At 39.7% G+C, this 11758-nt stretch overlaps 3 protein-coding genes across 3 annotated transcripts; 2 read left to right on the top strand and 1 right to left on the bottom strand.

Moving 5' to 3' along the window:
• Window positions 1–43: 43 nt before the first annotated feature.
• On the bottom strand, window positions 44–4767 carry LOC119983325 (mitochondrial carrier protein MTM1-like). The gene is given in 12 exon segments (XM_038826996.1): window positions 44–679; window positions 1116–1174; window positions 1425–1574; window positions 1672–1763; window positions 2381–2483; window positions 2818–2988; window positions 3113–3172; window positions 3530–3658; window positions 3781–3870; window positions 4267–4353; window positions 4356–4515; window positions 4667–4767. Coding segments are annotated over 12 exon segments (1239 nt in total). The 5' UTR covers window positions 4672–4767; the 3' UTR covers window positions 44–546.
• Window positions 4768–5315: 548 nt separating this feature from the next.
• Window positions 5316–10293, top strand: LOC119983311 (low affinity inorganic phosphate transporter 4-like). Its single transcript, XM_038826977.1, has 3 exons — window positions 5316–6207; window positions 6411–7034; window positions 9052–10293. Exons 1-3 carry the CDS (start codon window positions 5316–5318, stop codon window positions 9105–9107), a joined length of 1572 nt encoding a protein of 523 aa, XP_038682905.1. The 3' UTR covers window positions 9108–10293.
• On the top strand, window positions 8093–11222 carry LOC119983312 (plastid division protein PDV1-like). The gene is made up of 2 exons (XM_038826978.1): window positions 8093–8503; window positions 10300–11222. The coding sequence occupies exons 1-2, from the start codon at window positions 8192–8194 to the stop codon at window positions 10810–10812; spliced, it is 825 nt and encodes a 274-aa protein (XP_038682906.1). The 5' UTR covers window positions 8093–8191; the 3' UTR covers window positions 10813–11222.
• The last annotated feature ends 536 nt before the right edge of the window (window positions 11223–11758 follow it).

Below are 11758 nucleotides of genomic sequence, written 5' to 3'. Positions count from 1 at the left end.
GTTTGAACCCTTTTATTTCTAATACCCTACAAAATAGTTGCTATTCAATCAATCCAAATGGCTTTGATTTTGGATCACCACGAATCCAACAGTTGTGCGTTATTCCACAAAAAATTACAATGAAGCAAAAGCCTCTTTCTATTGACCTCTGCCTTGTCGCCAATAAACTGACAAAAATGGCTCGACTATAAGATTATTATGCGAAAACTGGTCTGGAAACAAAAAAAGGTCTATTAGGGAACTAGTCAGAAAGATACAAAATTTCTGCTCTGTTCGAGCAGTAAGTTATAAATAAACAGAGAAGCAAAACCGGGGAAGAGGGGGAAAAGGGTTAGTCTATTCTGCACTAGCAGCCCTAGAGAAAAAGACCTACCACGGTCCACGATATCTGTGCAAAATCTGGTATGGGTTAAAGCTTCTATTTATTTCTTTGATGTCAAGTGTTGCCCGATGGCGATATCGCCATCACGAGACATGTTCAAAGTGTAGAAGGAAAGCCCTGGTATCATGAAGACATGTTCAAAGTGTAGAAGAAAAGCCCTGGTATCATGAAGTTGCGAATCGGTGATGTAGAACATATTTCATTACTTCATAGAAAGAAATCACAATCCCAAATGAAGGTCCTGCACGACCAACACGAGGGCCAACTCCCGTGAAAAGTCTCCTCCATCCTCCATCTCTGTAGCAAGAAGAGTAAAAGTTAGGGAGAATTATTTAAGGGGAAAAAACAGTATAATGTAGGCAGCCTTATGGTTACGTGCTTAAAGTGACAGATTTCGATGCCTTATGGGTAGAACACGCTATTTACCAGTTTCAATAAAAGTTGTAATGGAATCTGAGATTGAAATTGATGGTCCACATTTGTGATACTGTAAACTTAAAAGGAAGATGACTTCAAGTACAAGCCACATGTTAGTCCCTGTTTCCCTTTCATGACAAGAAATTTGTAATTGTTTCAACGAGTCCCTATTGTGAAATAAGTAACAGACTTCCATTTGTCCACCCCGACCACTAATAGTGCTAAAATTCTAAGGGGGCAACATTGACAGAGCATATAGGTAGGTTGATTTGCAAATGAAAATATAACCACATGAAAAAAGGGAAGAAATATATACCTCCAGATCTCAAGCAGTGTTTGTCGTGTCGTCATATTCAATGCCCTTGCAGGATCTTTCTGAAAACCAAAACACGTGAAATTGCATAATAAGGGCCAAAATCACCATCCAAAAGAATAGAGAAGAACAAGCACAAACGAAATAAAGCAATCTGATTCCTTCTGCTCCCCTGCCCCACCCCTAAAATACACAAAGAAAAACTACATCCAGAAAATGACCCCAAGAATCAACATTCTATACCCTAACAGGTAAAAGTGTAAGCCAGTTCCAGGAAAGCAAAACAACTCTAATTTGATTTTGAGAAGAAACCTCTATCTGCCTTCTAGTCTTTGCAACATCAAAAGGACATGTACAAGCAGCAGCAAGGCTTCCAGCAACAAAACCAGCAGAAAAATTTGCCCCAAGGACACTGACTGCATTGGCTTCCTCACCAACCAAACCAAGGAGTTTTCTCCTTATCTGCAAATATGAAGACTTGTGAGTAGTAAGCAGAACAGATCCATCTAAGTGACCTCCAGAAATTATTTCAAGAAAGCTAAAAAGATTGGAAACACACAGGTTCGGCAGTTGACCAGCAAATGGCTGAGAAAGGTACGTCACGAGCAAGTTGTGCTCCCATGCCAGTCCACAGGGCTCGGTAGCCGGGCCCTGTTAAAAGAAAAAGACACTGTCAGAACTACAAACTCAAACAACCAATATTATCTGCAATAGATCAACAAAAATTTCTATCTATACATGAAAGACTACTCTTCCCTCTAATATAATAATAATTTTTTTTAATAAACATGATCATTTCCCTACAACATTAAAGAGGTGTCCATAGAGTTTCATTGCAGCTTGTCTGCAGCTGATTTTGGGAAAACAATATTGGAAACAAACCACGTCGCTTCTCAAAGAAGCTGACATGGCTCATCCATAACCCCTCATTTCACAAATCGTAACTACAAAAAGATAATAAGAACCCCAACTACCAAGAAGATGATATGAAGTCATAACTCATAATAAAAACCTCTTTTTAGATTTATTTCACTATAAACTGGTTTATGACCCATTAGTGATTAATAGCATCCTGATCATAAAACATAAATTCATATGTTTTATGTTAATGAATGCACACATTTTCATAAGTTTAGTAGTCATTATATCATCATTCGTAAGAAATTCAGACTGCCAAATTTCTTTCCATTCATAACTTCTATAGATATAATTGTAGAAGAAATACACGGTTAAGCTTGGTTCAGATACACACAGAAGAATCAACTTACAGTTGTTTTGCAAGTTACTTGAGCTCTTGACATTAGAGATAACCCCACTTAAAGTTCTCCATACTCCAGGAGGTTTCTTACCAATTTGGGTCTCCTTAAAAGCCTGTTATGGAAACAAAAGGCAGAAACTAAGATACCAAAGGGCAATGAAAAGCAAACAGGGATGCACATCTAATATATGAGTTTAAGAGCACAACAATAGCTACTACATGCAATTGCATTAGAAAAGCAACACTAACAGGAACATAGAATACAGAACCGAAGCGTGTGAGAGCGCACAACCAAAATGAAACGGCATTCCATACTAGCGAGTAGCAACATCCCCCAGCTACAACCTTACATACAAATATCACATACCTTTTCACCACCTACCCACCACCCCAAAACAAGTGAATGCCTATGAAATAAAGAAACAAACTTTTGCATGAACGTTTTACCTGCATGCGTGTTCTGGCAAGTTCAAGAGGGTAGCAAATTGCACAAGCTAATGAGCGTGCCAATGCGCCTGCAACCAGAGGAGCATATGGTGTTGCAGCTGGGACACTTCGGGTAGTGAATTCCTCCAACCAGTTGCGAAAGATGTCATAAAAAGGCATGTAAATTCCCACCTGCTTATTAAATGCGCATTATAATCATACTTCGCATGAGGTTTATGCAACCAGAAATAAATCACTAAATGCTAACTAGCAACTACCAAAACAAACTAAAAACCGACACTAAGAAGAAACCTACCGTTGGCACGGCAATTGCCAGCCCTGCATTTGTGCCCCTCCACAGACTCGTGAATCCCTCCTGCATGCCATTAAACAATTGAAAACAGTTGGACTCCACACAAAACATGTGCATGGCAATTTAAATAGCAAGTAAATACCACAAATCTTAGAAGAATTTTAAATTCATATATGCTGACTTCAGTTATACGGCCAATAACCATGCCAGCATTTGCCTGCCATCAACATTTCTATAATTTCCAAATAGGCAAATACCAATCCTAGCACATTTTCCTCCACTCTTATATTTTTCTATTTTTAATTCATCTTTTTTCTGTTTCTCTCTTCAGGAGGAGGAGGTGGCAAGGGGTGGTTCCTACCCCTTAGTCCCTTACCCACATGAGAAGAGGACGACATAAAAATATTACTAGATACCAACCTGCCGTATGATCTTGTAGAATACATCTAAAGTCCCTTTATAATGAAAACAATCAGTAGGACATATTGATACTGTGCCTTGAACTCCAGCTCGTGCACATGATGGGGAACATCTTAGATCAGCAAACATCTGAAACAGCACGCGGCAAGTAAAAATTAAATGCAAAACACAATGTCCAATATTGTCTATAAATAAGGTCATTTTTAAACAGGAAGAGAAGTCTTCTATATGCAACAACGTTGCATGCTTACCATATTTGGTCCGAAGTATGCCATACGACTTATGATATTACTCAGTGGATGCGAGTAAGGAACTCCAGCAGCCTGAGCTTGCAACCTTGTCTGATAAATAGGATCAAAGAGCAAAATTAAATTAGAATACATTCAATTGAGCCAAATGAAATTGATTGAATGCAATACTGTAAATCCTCTTTGCCTTCGAGAAACCTAAAACAAAATAAAAGAGATGACACCAAAGAACACATTCAGAAAATTATTTCACCATGAAAGCAAACAACAGTCTTCACAACTTCGGGGATTCTACACATATTTAACAAATTCCAACTCACCTAGGCAAAAACAACGATGCCTCCGCAAATTCAAATACATGACATAGAAGCTTCCATTATTTGAAACCCTAAACCAGAAAGCATCGCTAACATACAAAAACTTAAAACCTTTTATTATTATTTCTTTCATACACTTTTAAGCAACCAAACCAAAGGTTCCAAAAAATACCTTGGCAACATCCAGAGGGTTAACAATAATGGCGGACAGAAAGGCCGCACCGGCTGCAGATAAAGCTCTCTCCCCGAAACCTAATTCCAATCAGAAAAACCGTTTGATTGCGGTGTCTCCGGCGCAGAGAATCCCAGTCCCTCCGTTGATTCCAGAATCGAGGACTCGTGCCCGTCGATTCCGAGTCTCGACGTTAGCTCTGTACTCATCCATGGATTGCAGCTTCGCTCTGCCTCTACCATCCCTTCTCTGATAGATGAGAGAGCAATCCAATATCAATTTCGAGTTAAAAAAATTATTTTTAAACTACGACTTTAATTAGAACGATAATTAAAGAAAATACTGAAAAACGCAAATAATGTCATTTTTTGGAAGGAAATAGACGAAATACAACACTTTCCTCATTCCGTGGAGGTCAAGAAGGAAAGAGAAGAAAGCAGAAGCGCTTGCTCACGAGATACGCACCATCTCCGCCAATTTAAACCTAGCAACTCTTTTTACGAAAAGGTCCAAAACAATGTACGAAACTATATGAGAGAGGCTATGGGCTGGGCCCCCGGTGAACTAGTGGAAAATGAGAGGTGTTTAGAATAAGGAATAGTGGGCTTTTATTGGGCTTAACTCATTGGGCTTTTATTGGTTGGGCCGCTGGGACGTTGGGGCTTTAAAATAAAATAGCGGGGGGTCTGCCGAAAATAAAATACGAGCTGCCCAAACTGATGTTGATGTGCACGATTTCACACCTTCATTGGCCCAATGCCTACATACTTTTACCAACTGCTACCATATATATGTGTGTGTAAAAGCATATCCAAGCACAATAATATTAAGGGAAAGAACATCCCTTATATCCCCTCTCTAATTTCTTGTTAATTTCCCCAATAACCTAGATTTCAACGTCATTATTGTCTGTATATAACATTATAACTGCATACATCATCACACTATAAGGTGACGATCACCGTATATATACATTTACTCTCACAGGGCCCGGCCAGCATAGAGAAGCTCAGCAGCTAGAGAACAAACCAAAACAAAGGTGGAAAAAAATGGAGAACGATGGGCTAGCTGTTCTCAATGCTCTTGACACCGCAAGAACACAATGGTACCACGCTAAGGCCATTATTATAGCCGGCATGGGATTCTTCACCGACGCATACGATCTCTTTTGCATCTCCGCCGTGTCAAATCTATTGGGTCGTCTTTACTACTACGATCCATCAACAAAAGGACTCGGGAAGCTCCCTCATGCAGTTAACAACGCAGTTGTAGGAGTTGCTCTTGTCGGAACCTTAGCCGGACAATTAGTGTTCGGTTGGTTAGGCGACAAGCTTGGTCGTAAAAAGGTTTATGGCTTCACTCTTATTCTCATGTCCATTTGCACTATCTGTTCGGGCCTATCGTTCGGGTCGGGTGCCAAAAACGTGATGACAACGCTTTGTTTCTTTAGATTTTGGTTAGGGTTTGGTATTGGAGGCGATTATCCACTATCCGCCACTATCATGGCTGAATACGCTAATAAGAAGACACGTGGCGCTTTTATAGCCGCTGTGTTTGCCATGCAAGGTGTTGGGATTATTTTTGCAGCTTTGGTTTCGATGATTCTTGCCAAAATCTTTCTCATCTACTATCCGGCTCCAGTGTTTAAAGATGACCCGACCCGTTCTACGCAACCTGAAGCGGACTCTTTGTGGCGGATTGTGCTGATGGTTGGTGCTTTGCCTGCAATTTTAACTTACTATTGGCGGACCAAGATGCCGGAAACGGGTCGTTACACTGCACTTATTCAAGGGAATTCAAAACAAGCGGCTTTGGATATGGGTCGGGTACTTGACATCGAGATCCACGAAGAACAAGACAAGTTACGACAATATAGAGCTGCCAATGACTATCCATTGCTTTCATATGAGTTCTATCAGAGACATGGTCTTCATTTGATAGGTACAATTAATAAATACCACATGAGCATTCTTGCGGATCTCAAATGTTAAGATGGATGAACACGATTTCATACAAATTATGTAGGGCATGTGGGACCCTGATTTCACATGAATCGTATATGTCCGATACATCTCGACATTTGAGATAATTAGGAAAAAATACGGGGTTCCTTAACGTTTTCATTAATTATTTGATTATTACAGGTTGTATGAGCACGTGGTTCCTGTTGGACATAGCCTTTTACAGTCAGAATTTAACACAAAAGGACATATTTCCATCGATGGGTTTAACAAGCCAAGCCATTGATCTCAACGCAATCAACGAAGTCTACGAGACTTCAAAAGCTATGCTCATCGTTGCTTTGCTTGGAACCTTCCCCGGCTATTGGTTCACCGTCTATTTCATCGAAAAGATCGGACGGTTCAAAATCCAAGTAGTTGGATTCTTTTGGATGTCAATATTCATGTTAATTATCGGCATCAAATACGACTACCTCAAAGAAGACAACAAAGCACTCTTCGCTCTTCTCTACGGCCTCACCTTCTTCTTCGCCAACTTCGGACCAAACAGTACAACCTTTGTCCTTCCGGCAGAGTTGTTCCCGACACGTCTGAGGTCCACGTGTCATGCGCTTAGTGCGGCATCCGGTAAGGCTGGAGCGATCATTGGAGCGTTTGTGGTGCAGACGTACGCGTTGGATGGTGACGTAAAGAAGATTAAGCGCGCGATGATGGTGTTAGCTTTTACTAACATGCTTGGAGTTTGCTTTACGTTCTTTGTTACGGAGACTAAAGGGAGGTCTTTGGAGGAGATATCGGGAGAAGACGGTGGCAATGCTCCACCTGCCAAGATTGCTGCGGTGAGGATGTCTACGGCTTTCAGGCCATCCTCCGGGACTGGGGAGGCCACATGACGTACATATACACACACAGACACACATGTAGTATAGTATGTCATCATTAATATATTATTATAGCTTTCATGCCAAAAAAAGGCCGAATAAATGGACTTCGAAGAGTGGTGTGTTTTCGCCTTTTCGGTAACATACATTCTTACTTTTTTTCAACAAAATAAGGACTTGCAAGGTGTAGTCAATATGTGATTTCAAAAAGAAATGCTGTACGGGTATAAATTAGAAAGCAATATGTATATTTTGGATCTGGGATCCGTAATTTGTTTAGAATAGGAGAGTTTATAATTGTAATCTAATGGTTTGGGAGAGATTATGTGTACTAACTAGAAATATTTTGTATTAGTTTATATATTTATGTTCCAGAATATGTTGGAACTATAGATATTCTGGTGAATTATAATAGAAATGCTTTACCAAGATCAGCCATCTAATTTTAGTAGAATCCCTTACTAAAATCATGCCCAAACTACGTTTAAAAAGTTAATCCATAAGAATTATATTGACGCAATAACACATCCCTTAGCTTCCTTTTTTATATTTGTAAAATGGGGTGGGAACATATCCTTGACTAGTTCATGTTGTTTATGCCAAAGAATGAAATAATTCTTTTGTATACTCACGTTAAGTTTTGGTCCAACTTAACCTTTAGTCATATGAGAAATTTCTTTTTGTGTGAGCCCATCGGCCCTAATTTAGAACTATATGACCATATCAGATGTTCAGAGATTAAATTCGTAAGGTGTCATTGTCGTTTAAAAAAAATGAAATAAATTTTAAATTTTCAAGGTAAACCAATGGGAAAATATTCGCATACCACTGGTGGAGATTAGAGGGCCCAGCCCAGAGATACAGCTCATTTGAAGCCACACACGAGTTCAAAATGTACATCTAAATGGACCCAGCCCAAATAAAATATATCACAAATGGGCCTCACAAGTTCAAAGTCTATATCGAACCCAAAGGTCCCAAACGGAAAACACCAAGCCAACCACACCCCCTAACCAACTTTGAGCAATGAGAACAATCTAGTAGATCTTCTCAAAATTTCCCCACTTTCCTGAACTTCCCATCATGAAATGGGATATGGAGATCGACGAACTCGAACCGGTGCTCGAGAAAATTTGGGACTTACACGACAAGCTAAGCGACGCAATTCACTCGATCTCACGGGCTCACTTTCTCAGTTCCGTCAAGTCATTGACTAGGAAGTCGGAGAAGAAGCCGCATATGAACGACGACGTAGATAACAAAAACCGGTCCGGTTTCGTTTACGTCAAGGACTTGCCGGTAGTGGATCCGGACTCTGCGATTCAAGAGGCGAAGAGTCTTAATGCTATACGGACAGCTCTCGAGAACCTGGAGGATCAGCTCGAATTTTTCCATGTGAGTTCGTTTGTTCTAGGTTTTGGTTAGGTTATCTTTGGTTGATAAGTAATCATTGTCGATGAAGGATATGATAACGAAGAGAATTTGAAGTTTAATGGCTCGTGATGATCTGATTGCAGAAGTTTTAAACTTAAGCCTAGGAAATTGTTTCATTTTAATTTTGAACACCTTGGTTGCGTAACTTCTTGGCTGCTGATAAAGCAAAGGAAAATTGAAAGAATAAAATGGAACTGAATTGTAGGCCTGGAAAGTCTGCTAATTTAGTCGAATTATGAGCTCGGAACTATGGAATTCTTCCTTGGAATGACAAACCAAAAGAAGAAGCGTAGAACAACTTTCATTTACATTTTTTTTGTGGGAGCGTTTTTTTTTGTAATGCATGGTGGTGGTAGAATCTATTATCTTTTCATTCAGAATTAACTGCTTTAACTGATTGAATTATTATAATCTTATTTTATTGCTTGAACGTGTCGCTGTGCCTCTTTGTTACCACTATACTTTGGCATGTTTCAGAAATTTTATAAGTAGGATTAGAAGCTTTGGAGGAAAGACCAGTGAACTTTCTAGCACTAGAGTGCTATCTTCATGCATGTTCAAGTAGGTACTAGTGAACGGTATCAGGGAAGAGGTATTCTCAAACTTCATTGACTGATGTTGGTTGCGATCGAACTAGGATGGTGGTGGCCTGGTGGGTGCTATTTTATTGACTGTGATTTATGTCAAAGATTGGAAAGGTGGAATGCCTTAGGTGTCATCATCATCGTCCTCCGAGCCTTATCCCAAACTATGTGTGGTGATTTAATTAAAAAATAAGATTGATTGATGACGCACTTAGGTTGTGCAACCTAAAAACAAAATTATTGCAATTTAGTTACTTGTATAGGTTGCATGAACTTTCACTATTACGGGACGGTTTGAAATTCAGAAATTCAAAATACAAAGCCAATTGTCAATGATAGGTGAGGGATGTGCTGAAGAGCTTTCCTCTTTCTACTGTCTCTGCAAACCAGCTTCTAGGTTTTAAACTCATTTAAAACAGAGTTGTTCAAAGCCATCTAATCCACTTATGAGACTATAGGAAAATAACATTGGACAGTTACGTTTATGTTGTAGGAATCATACTGGATATTGCATGATCAACTCATGCTTTAAAACTAATTTGAATATGTGTTTAGGGCTTTGATACTAATTTCACTGGATTTTCATGATCGCTAATTGACTATTTGGTTGAACTTGAGAAGTTTAGGTACTGGGAGACAAATGGCACGAGAGACGTTGTCGTTGTTATCAAAGCCTTTGTCTCAAACAATTTGGGTTCGACTACCTGAATCCATTACATTTTTTTATAGGCAGTGGACTGGGGGGAATTAAACCATTTACCTCTTGGTTATGGAGATGAGATGGCAACCACTTGAGGTAGTGGTGGTTACTGGTTATCATGAATCCATAACATTGATTCTCTTTCACCAGCCATTTCGTTGTAGACCACTCTACATTAATTCTATAGAGCCCATATCCTTTTTACTTCCTATATTTTTCGGTCTAGCTCATTTGCTGATAGGTTTTAGAATCGTAGGACCTTATGATTCTTATGTGATGTCTAGATTCTGATGGTGGACCTGTGCTTCCCATTGTATAAATATCGGTTCCTTTAGTAAAGTCACTTGAAAAAAAAAGAGTTTCTGTGGCAGCATTTTGCTCTGTTGTTGATGCAACTTTTTGGTTTGGGCTTCTGTTTCATTTTATGACAATATCAAGCTGGAACTTTTATTGTAATTTCTCCTATGTTACAGACTGTACAAATGCAGCAGCATGCCGAGAGGGATGCTGCAATTGCACGTTTGGAACAGAGTAGGATGGTCCTTGCATTGAGATTGGCTGAACACCGTCATAAGAAGTACACAGTCATTGAAGAAGCCATAGCATTTGTAGGCGATGTACACGATGCAGGTTGCTTTGTCACTCCTGAAAACCTGTATGGTGGACCTGTAAGTCCTGGTGATAATCTTCCGGTGAAAGAGAGGACGAATTCTCATATAGTGATCAAAGTTCTCATATCAAGTCTCAGTTTTATAAGAAAGTCCCTTAACTTGGATAGCATGGGTGGTATCGTGGGGAATGCTGCCTTGGTTGCAATTAGCATGGTTGCATTCCTGAACCTGCATCAGGCAACCTATGGCGAGCATCCACAAAAGAGGGAAGAAAGTATTTATAGGAACAGAAATCTAAGTATAACCTCTCAGCAGGAAGGGTTTTCATCTAGTGGCACTTTGGGTCACTTAGATGTGATGATGGCTAGGGGTTGATGAGATAGATTGAATTCTTTTTGCAGTTACAACAATTTACAGAGGCTATGTTGTTGTCTTGAATCTTGATACCAGGGGAAAAAAAAAAATTCCTTAGCGTTTGTGATCATTTCTGCGAAAATTTGGAGATTTTGGTGAGTGTCAGCAGGTTCAGGTAGTGAACTTCTATCCTCCTTGTTGTAGAAATGTGGTTGAGGCTTGGGTTCTCGTGGTTGTAAATGTGCTTGGTCAACAGCACTTGTCGTATATAAAATTGTTGGTTCTTCCCCTTCTTTGCCTTTCCAAATTGTGTATATCCCAACTCTGTGAGTGAGAGGTTTTGTGTATTATGTTATTACTTTATCACTCGTCAAGGCTTGTTGAATACAGATGTTCTTAGAGAGCATACATTGTTTGTAAGCATTGTTCTAGTGTTTATCTGTCATGGATCGCTTTGCATCTCAATGAATGGAGCCAAATGATTGAAATGCAAGTGTTAGTCGGTTTCAAGAGGGACCACAGTTTTTCAGGGCGAGTCGAGGCTTCTACTGCTCATAACTTTTAAAGAAAAAGGAGGAAATTTGAGGATGGATTTCATGTGTTGTTATATGAATAAGACCAGAACCCCATCCTGGAAGTCCCAGGGCACGCATTATTAAGCCAAGCTGGAAATTTTGAAATGTGGAAAAACTGTGGCATGCCCATTACTCCTCATTTGCTCCTGCTCATCTCATGGGCCACAGACCCACCATCACTGGCATCAATGTCCCAACTAAATTTCACAACAGCATTGTTGTTGGGATCAGACAATTATAACATAGGAATGTGTCGCATGTATTGTAGGCCCTCTCCGTTTGTTTCACTGATGCTAGGACCCTTGATTGGTGCCAATGTCAATGGATTCTAGTTCAATAATTATGTTCCACTTCTTCACATCCCTTTCTGCAGTGACATCAACCGTGAACGT

Source organism: Tripterygium wilfordii, chromosome 18 (genome assembly GCF_013401445.1).
Source record: "Tripterygium wilfordii isolate XIE 37 chromosome 18, ASM1340144v1, whole genome shotgun sequence".
Taxonomy (NCBI): Eukaryota; Viridiplantae; Streptophyta; class Magnoliopsida; order Celastrales; family Celastraceae; genus Tripterygium; species Tripterygium wilfordii.
The sequence above is the reverse complement of the archived record's forward strand: the minus strand, read 5'-3'. Positions and strand labels throughout refer to the sequence as shown.